We start from the raw sequence: 15789 nt of genomic DNA, 5'->3' as shown, positions 1-15789 counted from the left end.
CTCTCCAAAAAAAAATTAATGATCTGTCCCTTCGCTCTCCTCTCCGGTTACCCTCCTCTCCTCGCGCGCGAGCTCGGAGAACACGTACGGGCCTGGGAATGGCATGTTGCCGTTTAGGAGGGCTAACGATCGAAACATCGGCTGGAAATCTAAGTCAGCTTAACATGGGCTAGAGGTTTGAATCCGTTTTAAATTTGCACGCGCCTTTGAGGATTCTGCTCAACTCCCTGTCCCTCACAGAGTTTTCTTTTTGGCGAGAAGCGATCGCCTGTTATATGATCAAACCAAATGAACAAAGTTTTCAGAACTGAGTTTTATTAAATGATAACGATTAACTCGTTTTACAAACACCATATGGTCCAATAGCAAACCTTTCACCAGTGTAAATAGAATATATTTTTTTCGTCCACACAGGACAATACATTGACAAAATTAAGAATATGAATTGGTGCAATTTTCTCTAGCAGCTGTTCATTTCCTTTTCATCAGCAGCCCTTCATTTCCTCATAGCTCATTCAATGAGAAGCAAAAAGTAAGAAATATTAGCCTATGTAACCTATATCAATCTGCAAACCTTCTCGATCTCCCACCCTGCTCTCCCCATTCTCCTAGCGGCTTCACCGCTCTCTTCAGATACTCGACTCTGCCGTTGGGATAAAGGACAAGGACTCGCGCGCGAGCCCAACCCTCTTCCCAGTCTGTAGATTCATGTGTATGGACGCGTCCAGGTTATGTGCGACTGGTCAAATCGTACACCCAGATCTTTCTCCCCCCGCGTGCGGGAGGAAGATTGGGTGACGAGCCCAGAGAGGGCTTGAGTAGGGGGCTTGGGGCATGGCAGATCTGAGCTAAGTACAAGATTTGATATGAACTTATATATATATTTTTTCCTTCTCATTTGAAGTTAACATTTTTACAGTTTATTAGTTTATTTATTCATTTCGTTTCCTATCTGCTGTATTTGAGAGAGCACTAGTTTCCTTTGCGGCCTATTGGAAGCGTGAGGTAAAGCTCAATAAGAAGCTTTGCGTGACGCCCAGGCTACAATGGAGATTGGAAATGACGAAATAAATACGGTGACAATTCAAAACCGTCATGTAATCACTCGAGACTCTAATCCTGAACCTTAGCTCAGAGTGTCAGCTGTCATAATTAATTTTTTACACAGTTCTTTTAATCGCAAGTCATTTTCTTTAAATTCAATTTAACTGAACTTGAAAATTAATCTGTGTTTAATGTAGTTTTCTGTGTCACTACTCCAGTATCCCCAAAATCTATAGCAGGCTTCAAACAAAATTGGATAAAGTGACTGAAAGATCTGAGTAGGGCACCTTCGTAATAGAGGCGCTTTCAGGAGTTAAACATATCTATGTTCTTGTGGCTTGTCACGCAATCCCGTGTCATGCATCTCTTTTTAATGTCACTCAGTTTAATAGAGAAGATTGTGTGACAAACAACTTGAAATCTCCTTAACAGGAAGACCGTACCCTCCCACGCAGACGCTCGCAGGGCTCGTCATGAGTTTCTTGTCTTTCTTGTGTGGGGAAGGAAAGGGTGACGCCCCCTAAGAGTGTCTGTTTGGGAGGCTAAATAACAGGTTACGCTGATCTGTTCATTATTTATTTAAAACCCTGCACAGAGGGACCATTGACATAGATAAAATACAGATTTTACTACTTGAAAGTAATAAAACGCGTCTACGCTGACCTTAACGTTTGTTTGTGTTGACCAGATTTTTTAGCTCTACCACTTTAAAATGGTCTCCGCAGTTCCTGGCACAGCTTTGTGCTGCCTTTAGGCCCCTCAACGACACAGGTTGATCCAGAGACTTTTTTGGCCAATTGGGCCTAAAAGATGGGATGTCAAAAACTTGTTGGCCATTCAGGCATTAAGTATTTTCGCGAGTAATGGAGGAGGCCCCAGGCCCTCTCTCAGATTCACCATTGCAACATAAGCCTATATATGACTATACATGAGAAAATATAAGCCTCAGATAAAAGTGTTGCGAGATGTGATTGGCACAGACAATGCAAAGCCAGTTTATCACGTCTGACTATATTAGGTCTACCATAATGATTATTATCATTAGAATGGGTAATCAAATGATGACAGGTGAAATTTGGAAATAATTTCCGCGTGAAATTTTGACAAAACACAAGTAAAAATACTTCTTAATTCTACAAGTATACCATTTGATTACCTTTCAATATCATGGGTGACAAATTACGTTTACCATTGTGGGTTTTTGATTTGTTTACTGTATTGACAAAATTTCTGCCAGATGTGGCCAGGGCAATTTCGTAATTTCATAAGTGAAATTATAAATTAGGGCTGAAATTTTGCACCAAAATTAAGGCATAATTTGCCACCAATGATATCAATGAAACACTTAACTCTCGTAACACTTATAACTGCAGGTAAAAAACTGGCAGATGAAGGTAAAATGGTTTGAAACAACAATTTTAGTCAGAACTGTACAAGGCTGTGCTCTAAGACAAATTAGAAAGAGCCTTTAGGTTCCTAATCATGAAATCCTGCCTGCCCAGCACTTAAGCTTAAATGAAAAGAGTAATTTTTGCTAGTCATCATCAAAGGCAAAAGTTAGTTGCCTCTGGCACCCGGGTGCTTCTAGAGCACAGCCTTGAACACTACAACACATGTTTTTTTGCCTAAAGAATAGAGTAAAACAATCTGGAGGCAAAAATAATAGAAAGCTATTTCAGCAACTCTCCATCATGCCCAATTAATGCAATGACCTCTTCTATAAGGAATCCAGTAAAAAAAACAAAAAATGTCACAGAAATTCAACTGGTCATTTCTTGAATTTATATTTTTTAACTCTTCACTAATATTACCAAATAGTTGGTTTAAAATAGCAACCAGATATCAAAACTGCACAGCTTTTTTAACATAACAACATTATTTAGAATTCAGTTACTTAATTTCATGTGCCTACCTTGTAACAAGGCGGGTATTATAAATAGAATTCACTTGAAGTTTCCTAGAGTGTCATCTTCCTATACTAACCTCATTAATTTCTTTCATGGGAATATAACCATTGACTCTCGGAGGGACTGTTTTGTCTAAGTGTTTTTCAAGTTCTTGTTCAGAATGATTTTCTTTCTTGGATTCCATCTGATTTTGTGCATTTTCAACTGACTTTGGGATTTTAATTTCAGAATCACTGCTTTCCTTGCTGTGATATTCACCTATCCCATTTTCTACTGACTCGGTTTCATTTGGGTGCCTCTCAGGTGCTGGCCCAGCACTTGGCCCATCCTTTCTATCTCTCTGAGGGCCCCTCCTTCTGGGTGGCCTGTTAGGTCTTTGAGGCAATGCATCCTTGTTTTCTCCCTCCTCTTTCTCTGGAACATGGTTTTTCTCACCATTTAAACAAGCTGCAGAATTGTTGTCTATGTTAGTCTTCAGTCCATCCTCAGCTGGAGGTTCTGGTGCAATATCTTTCTGTCCATTGTTTTCCATTAGACCATCTCCCTTGTTAGTACTCTGGTTCTCGTCATGATTACCTTCTCCTTTAACTTCTGTTTTCGCTTCTTCTTTTTCAAGATGATCTTTTTCAGGACCATTTTCTTGCTTTTCTCCTGGACCCTTGACATGCTTATCTCCTGAGCCCTTTTCTCCCTGGGCCCTCTCACTGACCATATTATGGTCTCCAGAGGCTTCTCTCCTACTCCCTCTTCTTCTACTCCTATTGCCGCGCCTTTCATCCCCACCCTCCCTTGGTTCTTGCAACCGCCGAGTTCTGTTTCCTGATTTTGCGTGCTCCTCAACAGTCACAGATTTTTCTGACGTAACTTTCTCAGAATTACTTTTAGGTCGTTTGTCCTTATCAAGCTTAGCCTGCTGTTGTGCTTCAGCTGAATGAGTAGCTCCATTTTTTGCTTTGTCACCCCTCTGGTATGAAGTTTCAGATTGAGAATTTCTTTGAGGTGGTCTGCGTTGATTAGATCTCTTGGGATTTCTGTTTGATTGGTTACTGTTTTGCCTGTCCTGTTGAGAACCTCTTGGTTCAGCTGATCGGTTGGGCCCTGTCCTCTCTCCCTGCTGATTGCCTTCCTTTCTCTGTTGTCGACTTTGTGGAAGTGCTGTTTGTGATCTTCGTGATGTTTGCTGTTGATGCGGTGCTTGTAAGGCTGAATTTGGTCTGTCCTTCTTGTGGTCAGGTTTTGATTGATTTTGTCCTGAATGACAAACCAACAAACAACCTGATTACAAAACTACATTCTTAAACAATGAACACCACCATCTAAACCATTTCTGATGTCTATATAGTAAGCTACAGATCAAGTTATTTCCTATAGATTTATAAATCAATTTGTAAATGCTATGAAAAATGAAAAACGTTTCAAATCAAATGTGATGGAAGTAAAGCAAAATAATAATGTTGTTCCATGGATGCAGTAAGAATCTTCACAAACTGAAAAAGCAGTGTTTTTTTTCAAATGTGGATATTTGTAGGATCCCAGTGATCAAGCAATCAGTGCAAGTAAACAAATTACTCGCTCCCGCAAACCTTCTCAAGAAACAAATGTCTGAGATTTGAAACAACAACAAAAATGTATTTACCTTCTGGGTGTTTTCCAGTTGAAGATGACAAGCCCTATGAAAAAGCATAGCAAAAGAGTAAGTAAGTATAACACTACACATGAGTAAAAGTTCTCATTTCCATATGAAACATTTTGCACTTGTCAAGGCCTTATTTTTTTTGTAACATCAGTTGAAAAGTCAATCATAAATCCAAGGGTGCAGGAGAAGGGGATGACAAGGTCATTGTAGACGATTCTAAGTATACCCTCAGGGTTTGAAAAAGTGCCACCTGGTCCTCCAAGACAAGTAGATTTTCATGCTCAGCAAGTAAATTTTTGTTCTAACTTGTCTGATGGGCAAGTCAACTGTCAACTAGATTAAAAAAGTCAATCTCGTTCCCAGAGCCCACGTGTCTTTTGGTCAGCACCAAGACACCGAGCTCTGGAATAATCAATTTCCAGACTCCAAGATTTTAGGAGTTCCGGTTTCACCATGCATGCGTACCTTGGTTTAAAACATGGTAATCTTGTTCCCAGGGCCCACGTGTCTTTTGGTCAGCACCAACCAAAAGACACGTGAGCTCTGGGAACGAGATTTCTATTTTTTAAACCGAGACATGCATGTGCCATGAAACCTGAACTCCTAAAATCTTGGAGTCTGGAAATTGATTATTCCAGAGCTCCGTGTCTTGGCACTGACCGAAAGACATGTGGGCTCTGGGAATGAGATTGAAAAAAGTAAACTAAGACTTGCCTAGGGCAAGCAAAATTTGAGAGCTGCATGTCCAAAAAGGAAGCTGAAATTCAACTTATTTTCAAGCCCTCTACCCTATGAGCAAAGCCTACTTCAATTTTCTCCTTCCATCTTTCTAGATCATGGGAGACTCCGCTGCCATTTAAGGAAAGAAACGAGGGCTAATATGTAGAAAAAATAATTGTTTTTTAGCTTAAATTCAAGATGACACCTTCAACTTTGTAGTTAATAAACATCAGTTTCTTACACAGCAGATATTTGGATTTTCAAATGACACTTCTTCCGTCTTACATTGTGTGATGACCCAAATAATGGCTGCAAAGTCTAAGACTTAACCAAAGCACCGGTACTTTGGTTAAGTATCACAGAGTTCTATCAGTAGCCTTCCTAATAGAACATCACAACCTGAAACTGAAGGTGCTTTCTATTATGCCAGACCGACTGGTCAGAGACCAGTGGGATTAACCAAGCAAGACAGGAACAACATTTTCTGATCACACCAGGCCAACTGAGAGGAATGGCTCTTACCATTTTTTATTCCTTTCCCGAATCCATCACTTAAGTGAAATCCACTCAAGAGAAGTAGGGCAATGAACTTGTTTGTCAAAATGAAATGGCAAATTTCGGTCTGACCAATCTGACTGATCAAAGTGGACCACCTCAAAAAGTGGTCCTGAACATTCCGGTTGGACCGAACCAAAATGGACCATTCCATTTGACTTCCGAACAAAATTTTCCAAATTTTTGGCATGATGGAAAGCACCCTGAAAGTCAGTCGTTAAAACCCTGATCAACATACTTGTAGCTGAAGAGCTGCTTGAAGCTTTGCATGGAGTTCTGCCACCTCTTGAAGGGCCTTGTGGTTAGATACGGAATTCTCATCATTAGCTACAGTGATAACAGGAACAGTAATGTTAGCAGGAACTGACAATGAGTCTGATTTGCCTGATGGGACAGTTTCTGTCACTTTCTTATCAGCATTGCTTCCTTCTGACTTCTTGGTAGGCAGTGGAGGGGGGTTTAACGTGACTGGACTATAGCAGCTCTTGATAGGCACAACTGTAAAATAAACAAACACGAATTAGACTCTTTCAAAAACTTGGACTAGCCTGCACAAAGAATTCTGCCTTATTACCTTTGAGTTAAGTTCATTTGCATGCAAGCTTCTAAATGAGTACTTAAGCTGGTCTTGAGTGGTTTCTCTTAATCAAAAGATGCATTATTTGCTTTGGTTCTGCATTGCTATGCAAACCAATTTCGCCACTTTTTCTTCCAGTCAGGAGTAAACCCAAAATCAATTGCGAGTAGAAACTTTGCATGAAGTTCTTTGACCAAGAGCTTGCTAGTTCCTGTCATATACACTGTACATGCAGACATCTGCTATTATTTTTTTCTGTCTTCCAGTACTTGAAGGAGAATGAGATCTCTGAAAGTAAACAGGCCTCTAATCTAACCTGAAGGTTTGTCATAACCAACCAATTTTCGGGCAAAGAGGAACAATTTATGGTAAAGCGTGAGAGTAGAAACACACAGTAGAAACAGTTGATGTGATTTAAATTTTTGAATAATTTTTACCTTCTCCAAAATTTGCAATCACTGACTTCAGCTTATCCCTATCTCCAACAAAACGGGTCGTTCTGGCCAGCTCCTCATCAATTTTCCGCTCAGTAACAAAATTCTGGTAAAATAGATGATATTGTTGGTAAAATTAGTGCTGCCTAAGGCAGCCATTACATGTTAAATACTAATTGAGGATCTTCAAAGTTAACATCTGAATTAGAAATAATTATTTTAAACAGGAAGATAATTTAACAGCTTGGTACAAATTTAGTAATACTATTGTTCTATTTAAATGATTATTTCTCACTTATTTGCAGATTTCAATTAACTTCTCAAACTCATTAACATTCATAATTCATCATGGTTAAACAAAGTCAATCAGGAAATTTGGAAACACTGTCCACTGTGTTTAGTATATTACATGCATATTGATAACAGCATAATGAAAACACCCAAATATTCTTCACCACTCTTGGTCAATCACTGCACACTTGAGACTTGACTGTTTGACCTGGAATCCAGTGCGAGTAACCATACATGGATTTGGCCAATGTGTTTGCATCCCTGTTGCCACCCAACTGGGCCATGTGATAATTTACTTGGGACGTGACAAACCCATTTGTACATACCCCCTTGCAATCAATTACCTGTGACAAATTGCATATCAACAACCTCCCCAACGAATCATCACCTGGTCTGAATTTGGTGGCAACAAGCATGTAAATGCATTAGCTGAATCTGTCTATTTGGTAGTAAATTTAGTATGCTTCATCTGCATAAATTGATTCATTTATTATATTTAATATTTATTTTTTAACAGTAAAGTGTTATTCAAACACAGGCAAAATAAATAGAACAGTACAGTATGCCACACCTTTATTTCACTCCTTAGCTGCGTCACTTCAGCCTCCTGCATTCCACCAACTCTGTCTGATTTCAGCTTCAATGCTGCTGCATTTTCTTGCCTTTGTTCCAACAATTCAACTGCATATCATCAAAAATGTTTTGGCATTAAATTGATCAACTTCTGGCTTGTTTCACATTGAGAATAAAGGAAACCACTGACATCTAAGTCATGTAGCAATGTAGATCTTCATTCTCAGTCCCAGGGTTTAAACAAATCAACAAGACCAGTAAGATTAATGATTTTGCTTTGGACAGACTTGCTTTCACAGTAATCGCATGTACGCAGGTTATAACCCAGTGTGGATAAACTATGGGGATAGTCCAAGAGGTGTAATGTTGAAACCACATGTGCACAGACTGTGCATGTAGAAATTACAAATATCTGTTCAATCTTAACAAACACGTTAAAATACTTGCCTGGTTCCCTCCCAAAAGTTACTGTGATGGTAAAATTTAACATCTTTCCAACCACCAAACCCTACACAGAAATTACAGTTTTTGTAACTATTTGCCAATTTTGTTCCAGTGCTGTTCTATGTACCCATAACATGTCCTTAGTTTGCACTTCCCTATCACAGGTACTTTTGTCAAGGAGGGGGTGAATAGGTTTTTGGATCGACGGATTTGGCCTTAAAAAGCGCACAGATTGTGGATTTTTGTGGTAAATCGAGCGGATTCGCAGATTTTGAAAACACAGTGGATCGTGGATCAGCTGTGAATTTTGGCCCAGATTCTGGATTGTGCCTGTCTTGATGTTCAAGTCTTGGGTCCTAAACCAAATTTGGGTCATGGATCTTTCTTCAGCCTTGGTCGTTATGTTAATGAGTTCATCCAAATTATTTCTTTTTTTTGCACAAAGCTTATTTAAACTCAGGTATAAGACTGTTATTGGAATTGTACTGTGTTATAGTCATCAAGCATGTTGCCTTCTTTACTATTTGTGTGAAATTAACAATGACATTCACATTTACCAGTTTGCTTTTGAACTTTCACCCTTCTGTTTCTGGATGTGGTTGAGGTGTCAGTTTGAACTAAAAGATTGGCGGATCTATGGATTTGGTGAAAAAAAAAAGCACGGATCCACGGATTTGCATACCCCTATTCGCCCCCTCCGTCAAGAGAGTTTAAAAAGTTTACACAACACTATAAATTTAAAATAACTCAGTTACTAACCTGCCTGCCTCTTAAATTCTTCCATTTGAGCATGAAGATGAGCTTCCCTGTCATTTAAACTGAATGTAAAAAAGAGAAATGAATAATGAGCTTGAACATTTTTGGGGGTACAAACAAGATCATATGACAACACAGCAAAACTTTACTACAGCAAGTCCTATATACCTCTTACTAACCGAGTTCGAGGTACATACTGTAAGTTACAGACCAAGTTTTTTCCCCATCAATTCATGGCACAAGTGTGAAGCGTGTGGGCCATAAATTGAAGGCAAAATAAGAGGATCCATAACTTACAGTACGGACCAAGAAGGCAAGGTTAGTAAGATATTTATTATATCTCTACTGTGTGTCTGATGGGTTTGGGAATGACTTCTATTCACATGGAACAGCTTGAAATTTCTGACGCACCATTGTCTTAATTCTTGAAATGTCTCAGCAATTGATTTGAATGACTTGTCACATTCCTGTAGAAAGAAGGCAAATGATTATTACTTTATAAAAAACAGTCAACACAAACCAAGCATGCAGTAAACAACACAAGATTCTGACCACGTTCACACTTTCTACAACACTGATATACCTAAAGGTGATTCCTCAGAAATAAAAGTTGTCAAACGATTTTGTTAAAAACTTTCTCTGAATGTTCCCTATCAAGTACTGGAAGGAGGAAAAGAAAAAGAAGGAAATCTCTTGATGTTGTTTATGTGCACAGGGTCCTGAGCGACTGCTAATGACGTGAAAATCAGTTGTTTTGAGCGCATGTTAAAGATGCAAAAATCAGGTGCACTAGGGATACATGTATGCAATACAATTCTAAGGAATTCCCACGGAAATAAAGTTGAATCACAGGCTTAAAGTTACAGCTAATAAAAGTATGGAAGCAATTATTTACCTCTTCCAAGAGAAGCTGAAACCTTGGAAGCGAAACACTGGAGCGCTGCAGATCTTTTACTGTCTTTTTAAGAGCATCGGGACCAGTTGAGGTCATCCTTTCAAGTTTTGCAGGAGAATGGCTGTTATGACTGGGACTACCTTGTGAATGCTTGGATGGAAGTTCAGGGTCTTGAGTGGCATCAGACGGCTGGTCAGAGTTTGAAGAAGGAAGGGAGACTTCTGAGCTTGATGGTGATGGTGGATGAGGCAGCTGCAGAGTAGGAGATGGGGAGATGCATTCCAGACTTGTGGTCACTGCTGATAGTGGCTTTTCTGGGTCATCTTCAGTTGTGACTGTTACATCTGGAAAACAATTTGTTACCTAGCTGTCAGATGCTAGTATCATTACTTGTGTAGAATTGTTATAATAATTCCAGGCTTTAAGTCTTACTTTTGAATATCTTAGTGCTTTACAATATCTTAGCCCTTAGTTATTACTTAACAGTACTTTAACTTGCAATGTGATTATTAATATCTCAATTTGGGATGAAACCACTTGCCTGTCGCCCGTAGTTCCACTTCAGTTTTACACAAGTTAGGATATTATTTCTACTGTCGCTAAGAGTGCAAGCCCAGTTGTTCATGCACTTTTTTTCAGTCTGTTTTGAAAATACCCACTTCTGCCAATATTCTCTTTCCACTTCTTACAGGATTTTGGGAGAATCCAGGAAAAGTTTGATATTCAAAATACAACCGGATTCAAACTCAACCATTGTTTGGATTCAGTGTTTGGCAAAATCCATGGTGAAGTGCAAAATAAGGTAAAATTTGTAAAATGTGTGATGTGTGACAGTTGATGTTTGGAAACAAAATCAGATTGAATTCTTGCGTGCTTGTCATACATGTATGAAGCCAGACAAGCTCAAACAGCAAAACAATGTTTTGAATGGAATTGAGTGTGGAAAAGTTGGCCATTCCTTGGGAATGGAAATAATAGAAGAAATCAAATTGCCAATTTCAGTTAATAAAAATTATTTCTTTACTTTGTTATGAATACTGTGCAACTGGTTTGAACTAAAATTTCAAAATGGCTACACCTATATACAGTCTATGATTTGACACATTGAAACAAATCACAGGATATTTGGCAAATTTTTTAGAATCACCATAGTAAAACAAGTCAAAAGAATACAATGTTAACTACAACACCTTTAATGTTGTATGGATCTAGTTGTGAAACGCCATCATCTTTCTGTGGTATCGCAGCAACTTCTACCGTCTCTGGTTCATCATGTTTTGCCTGCTTCTTCTTGTTTCTCTTCTTTTTTGCATTCTGGAAAGAAAAATTATAAAAGGTATATGTAGGTTTGGATCTCCATTATGCTATGCCATATAAGCTCAAAGGCTGGATAACGCTATCCAATGGGTTAAAAATAATTGTAATCCAGAGGATAAGTGTTAACAAAATAAACCACGCTATCCACTGGATAGTGATTTATCTGGTGCATAACATTATCCACCTTTTGCACAACCCGGGCCAGGCGGTTTCATCAACGTTTTCAGCAGGAAGGTAATTGGTTCTCACAAGCAAGCAAACCTTTTTGATTTGAACTGCTTAAGGTGCCTATTAGTATAAGCCCTATAATTTTTTTAGTTCAAAAAGTATTGACACATTCTTGATCACTATGATGAAAACCATGACCAAGTCGAAGAACCAGTCAAAACTCAAAAGGATATGGGTCTAGCACATTTTGTGATGTCATTTATTAATAAGGAGATCGCACCTATAACCTTAACCATAATTTCAACCATTACCTTACCCAATTTAGAGCTGCAACAATACAATTTCTCACGATATGACACATATCTCGATAAAAGTGCCATGATATAATACACGATACGATACATCATTAATTTCATACAACTGACAGGTGACGTAATCTTGATGATGGTACCGGCTCTAGATCTAAATCAGTTTTTCTGGAAGACATCTTTGAGACGATTTTGCAAAGAAGAGCAGTGAAGAACAGATGAACCATGTGTTTTTGTCTTTTCTGCCTACAAACACCAATTAGACTGAAACAACATCTGTGAAGATGATAGTTTTACTGCACCCTGAAGGTTTTGGAATACACCGACGAGAAAAAACACAAACTCTATCAAACTGTTACGCATGTCAGGCAGTGTCTCAACTAGAGTTTGCTCCATAAACGGACACTAAGAGCTTTGGAACTACTTTTAAAGTGTTATTCTACACCAGAAAATAATGTTTCAGATGCTTAAAATTCTGGGTGCTTAAAAATTTCAGATGGATTTATTTTCAGACCCTGTTTTGGTCCAAAATTAAAATTGCCTGAAATTTTTTGCATGTAACGTATTCTTCTTTGATGTCATTAGCCCCACTCTCAGTTCCCCTCAGTTGAGAGATTAAAGCTTTTTGCAGCATTTTGCTCCATATAATACAAACACTTAATACAGCTATAAAAATTGTAGGGCTATACACACTTTAAAGAGACTCTTGTTTTAAAGCCTGTTAACTTTCAAGGCTTCAGTCATATTTGCAGACATCTGCAATGTCTTCAGTTAATCATTCCCATGAACAGACCAATAAAGAAAGGGTGTAAATCAGCAGAATGAATAGAATGAATCAAGGAGTCCATGCTATTTAAAATTATGCAATTTTCCATAATTTATATATAACTGTTACAACTGCTCGAGACTTTCTACCTATCAAGTATCTTATCGAGTATTTTTTCAAGTATTTCTTTAAAAAACTTGTCTTTCACCTACCACAAAATTAAATGACGCACGAAACAGTGTTTGGTAAGGAACGTTCAGGGAAAGTTTAAAAAAAATCGTTCCACAACTTTTATTTCTGAGAGATCACCTTAACCTCCTTTCTCCGGTTACCGATACAGTATCCAGTGACCTTCCCGAGGCATAATGAATCGACCACTGTTGAGAGACCTCAGCAAGACTGAAACATATGGACATATTGATGCAGGATAAAAAAAATCTTGGCCTTTGAAGAGCTAGAAGTAACCGTTAGTGGATTGTAAAGTGGAGCATTGAAAAGCTCTTTCTCACAGGCTCAAGGTTTCACTCTCGACTAGCTAAAAACAACATTTTTCCGCTCAACCGCGTAGACCACCGGAAGTTAAAAAGTGTGTGGCTTTTTTCAACAGGCGAACTCGTACGTAGGAATTTATTGGGTCGGAAATCACCAAAAACATAAATCGTACCTACAAGACGATATCGATTTTTTTTTAGTGGAGTATCTTACCTTACAAGACGTGCTAAATAATGTGAAGGACTTTACGACTGAATTTTCCGGGTTTTTATCTCACTGCAAATCACTCACTTTTAAATCTTCTTTAAACAAAACTAAAGATTTATTACAACGGAAGAAAGTTTCAAGGTATAAGCTTAAATGAACTTCAGCCGCCGGCTGTTAATACAGTGGTCGTTTCTCACCTTGAAATACGTTTAGATGTACAGTGACCCTATTTAAATATTTAATACAACCTCAACGTCGCAGTGACGTGACAAATAATTCAAAGACCCGAAAATACTAATAAAGTGGCAAAAAGTTATTACTCTCCGAACCTTTGACTTTCTTCCCTGGGTATTCCACTCTTTCAAGATATTATCTGCCTCTCCTAGAAAAAAACGAAAAAAATACGGGAAAATAAGTTTTCGTCGTTAGGAAATTGTTGGAATATGACATTCTTCACTGCGTAGAAACGGGATAGACTTGTGTCCACAGAGACTAAAGTTTTAGTTTCACTTCTCAAAAATTGTACCTCCCGTTTAATCTAAAATCCGCTTGTATCCGATAAAAAAATCGAGGATTTCTTACTTTAAACTAATCGCTGACGAAAGAAATAAAAGCCTTACCATTGGTGAAGCAAGCAATAGCTGCTTCCACATTGTAATCGCACGATTGCAAGACTAAGGTTATGTCATCTTTACTTCGAAGCGGGAAGGCTTCTCGAATGAATCCAATCTTTGAATAGTAAAGAAGAAAGAAGAATTAAACTTGTCAGCATTGAATACAACCAGATTAATTCACAGATTTACCATCTGTAGTGATTAACGACCAAGTAAACTTACTTCTGTCTTCGGATTCGAGGAACTAGTTCGCTGAGCGAAATTCAAGTCTGCAAGAACTTGGCCGTTTCGGGTGTCAAAGAAATCTTTTCCTAGAAGACAGAACCATGAAATATTGTCATATTTCGCATCCAAGTTTTCTAGGAAATGCAACCGCTTTCCCAGTAAAGAGATATTTTACGAACCTTGTTTCGCAGAGGTTTTTTTCGCCATTTTGATCGGCGGAGATATCTGTGCCGGGCTGAGTAAAACCCGCTAACTACAGCGCCAATTGAAACTTCCCACTGTGATTGACAGAGGAATTCTCCTTGCTGGTAGGTGGCAAGAATATGGATTTCGATCACACCGTTTGAAGAAACAACTTGAAATTTAAAGGAGTTAGCATCCTTTTCTTCTTTCTGAGATCTGTACGTCGTACAACCGACAAGACGTTGAAAAGAATTTTAATTTTAATTTGTTACATGATGACATTTACGGGAAAAAGTAGTCGAATACATATTATTCGCCCTCTCAATTCTTATTACCAGCCTCGTTGTGATGATAGTTACGTTACCAGTACCAATGCGTTTATTGTATATTGTTCCAATCAAGACATTCTCTATACAGGGATCGCCTTACAAACAAGCACCATACCTTAACGAAAACAAACAATTCCGTATCAAGATCAAAATATGTAAGGAGGATTTATGAATTATTCACATCAATGACCCTTTTGTCTAAAGTTGTACCACTAACATCTCCATTCACGCTACAGTCATCCTTCTACGCACATGTTGACTTGCACGGATACTCATTTCCACCAGGTTATTCTTTACAGAATGAAAATCACTGTCCGAAAAGATTTATCTCGATTACCCGTTCTAGTATTTACGTGTAAATTATACAATATGTGTCGCGTGACCACAAAACATCCGGTGGCCTTTCCAGTTGGAAAGGTACGTTTCAAAACAGTCGTCAGTTGACTGGGAAGCAGTCAGTGAACAAGGGATGAAAAGAAAAACAGTTTCTTTTTTCTCTAATCCTTCAAAAACTTCTACTTTAAAATCAATTCTCAGTGACGTGGTTTTTGTAACGAAGGAGTAATTCGGCTTCCTGTTTCAGCGTTGGCAGAAGCCTGATCAATCTATTTATATAACGTTTGTTTAATGGCTGTTTCAACAAATTTCTGGTTGCTATCCGGTACTTTTTGACAAATCTCTACACACTGATGAATATTTTAATGACCTTTTTCAATCGTGGCAGTTTTAGTTTCACACGGCTTCAGAAGCTGACGACAAGTATAAAACGTTACTTCATTCACTTAGCTTTTTGTTGATGTTTTCAATTCTACTGATTCGATCACAAACGAGGTGAGTACTTAATTCATTGAATGATACCATTGATCATTCAAAATGTTCGTCTTTATTTAATATCACAACACAGCAGGGCCGTTAGTTTGAAAACCAACCACTCAATTATGTGACAGAAACTAATTTATTAAAAAATACTGGTTTTGTAAACCCAACATAGTCACTTTATCTTCACATGACCTGCTGCTTCAAATCATGTTTCTGTCGTTTTTAGACTTTTTCTCAGCTTAATTGAGCTGCAGTTCAGTGTGTTTCAGACTGCAGTTAATGATTCTCTTTACATGCATATCAGTTTTGTCTCCAGAGGGTCGCTCCCCCTATCAGTAGGACTTTGGCATGAGAAAAAGGCAGCAGGGCCTTGGCAAGAACCCCTCTCCCCCTGATGGGGGGAAGGGAACAACATTGATTTAGTGAAAATCTTAGTCCAAGAATCTAGTCAGTTGAATCAGGCACTCTCCAAAGCCACCTTATTTCTCGTGCTGAGGCCCATGCCCACCAGCTAAGAGGAACAGTTGGC

At 38.5% G+C, this 15789-nt stretch overlaps 1 protein-coding gene across 1 annotated transcript; it reads right to left on the bottom strand.

The window, feature by feature from the left end:
- On the bottom strand, positions 1-14233 carry LOC145470644 (uncharacterized). The gene is made up of 13 exons (XM_081454460.1): positions 14109-14233; positions 13927-14015; positions 13711-13819; positions 13420-13472; positions 11023-11146; positions 9833-10176; positions 9349-9404; positions 8941-8999; positions 7736-7845; positions 6877-6979; positions 6101-6360; positions 4588-4621; positions 1-4202 (listed from the first exon to the last, which is right to left on the bottom strand). The coding sequence occupies exons 1-13, from the start codon at positions 14134-14136 to the stop codon at positions 3010-3012; spliced, it is 2562 nt and encodes an 853-aa protein (XP_081310586.1). The 5' UTR covers positions 14137-14233; the 3' UTR covers positions 1-3009.
- Between the last annotated feature and the right edge of the window lie 1556 nt (positions 14234-15789).

Source organism: Orbicella franksi, chromosome 15, assembly GCF_964199315.1.
Source record: "Orbicella franksi chromosome 15, jaOrbFran1.1, whole genome shotgun sequence".
Taxonomy (NCBI): domain Eukaryota; kingdom Metazoa; phylum Cnidaria; class Anthozoa; order Scleractinia; family Merulinidae; genus Orbicella; species Orbicella franksi.
The sequence above is the reverse complement of the archived record's forward strand: the minus strand, read 5'-3'. Positions and strand labels throughout refer to the sequence as shown.

What these genes read in the sequence shown, in the direction of transcription:
- LOC145470644 (XM_081454460.1), bottom strand. Translation starts at nt 14,136, where the DNA reads ATGGCGAAAAAAACCTCTGCGAAACAAG. An exon ending in AGCTAAGGAGTGAAATAAAG is followed by an intron (nt 6,980 to 7,735) that starts GTGTGGCATACT and finishes CTATTTTACCAG; the next exon opens with AATTTTGTTACTGAGCGGAA. An exon ending in GATTGCAAATTTTGGAGAAG is followed by an intron (nt 6,361 to 6,876) that starts GTAAAAATTATT and finishes TTTATTTTACAG; the next exon opens with TTGTGCCTATCAAGAGCTGC.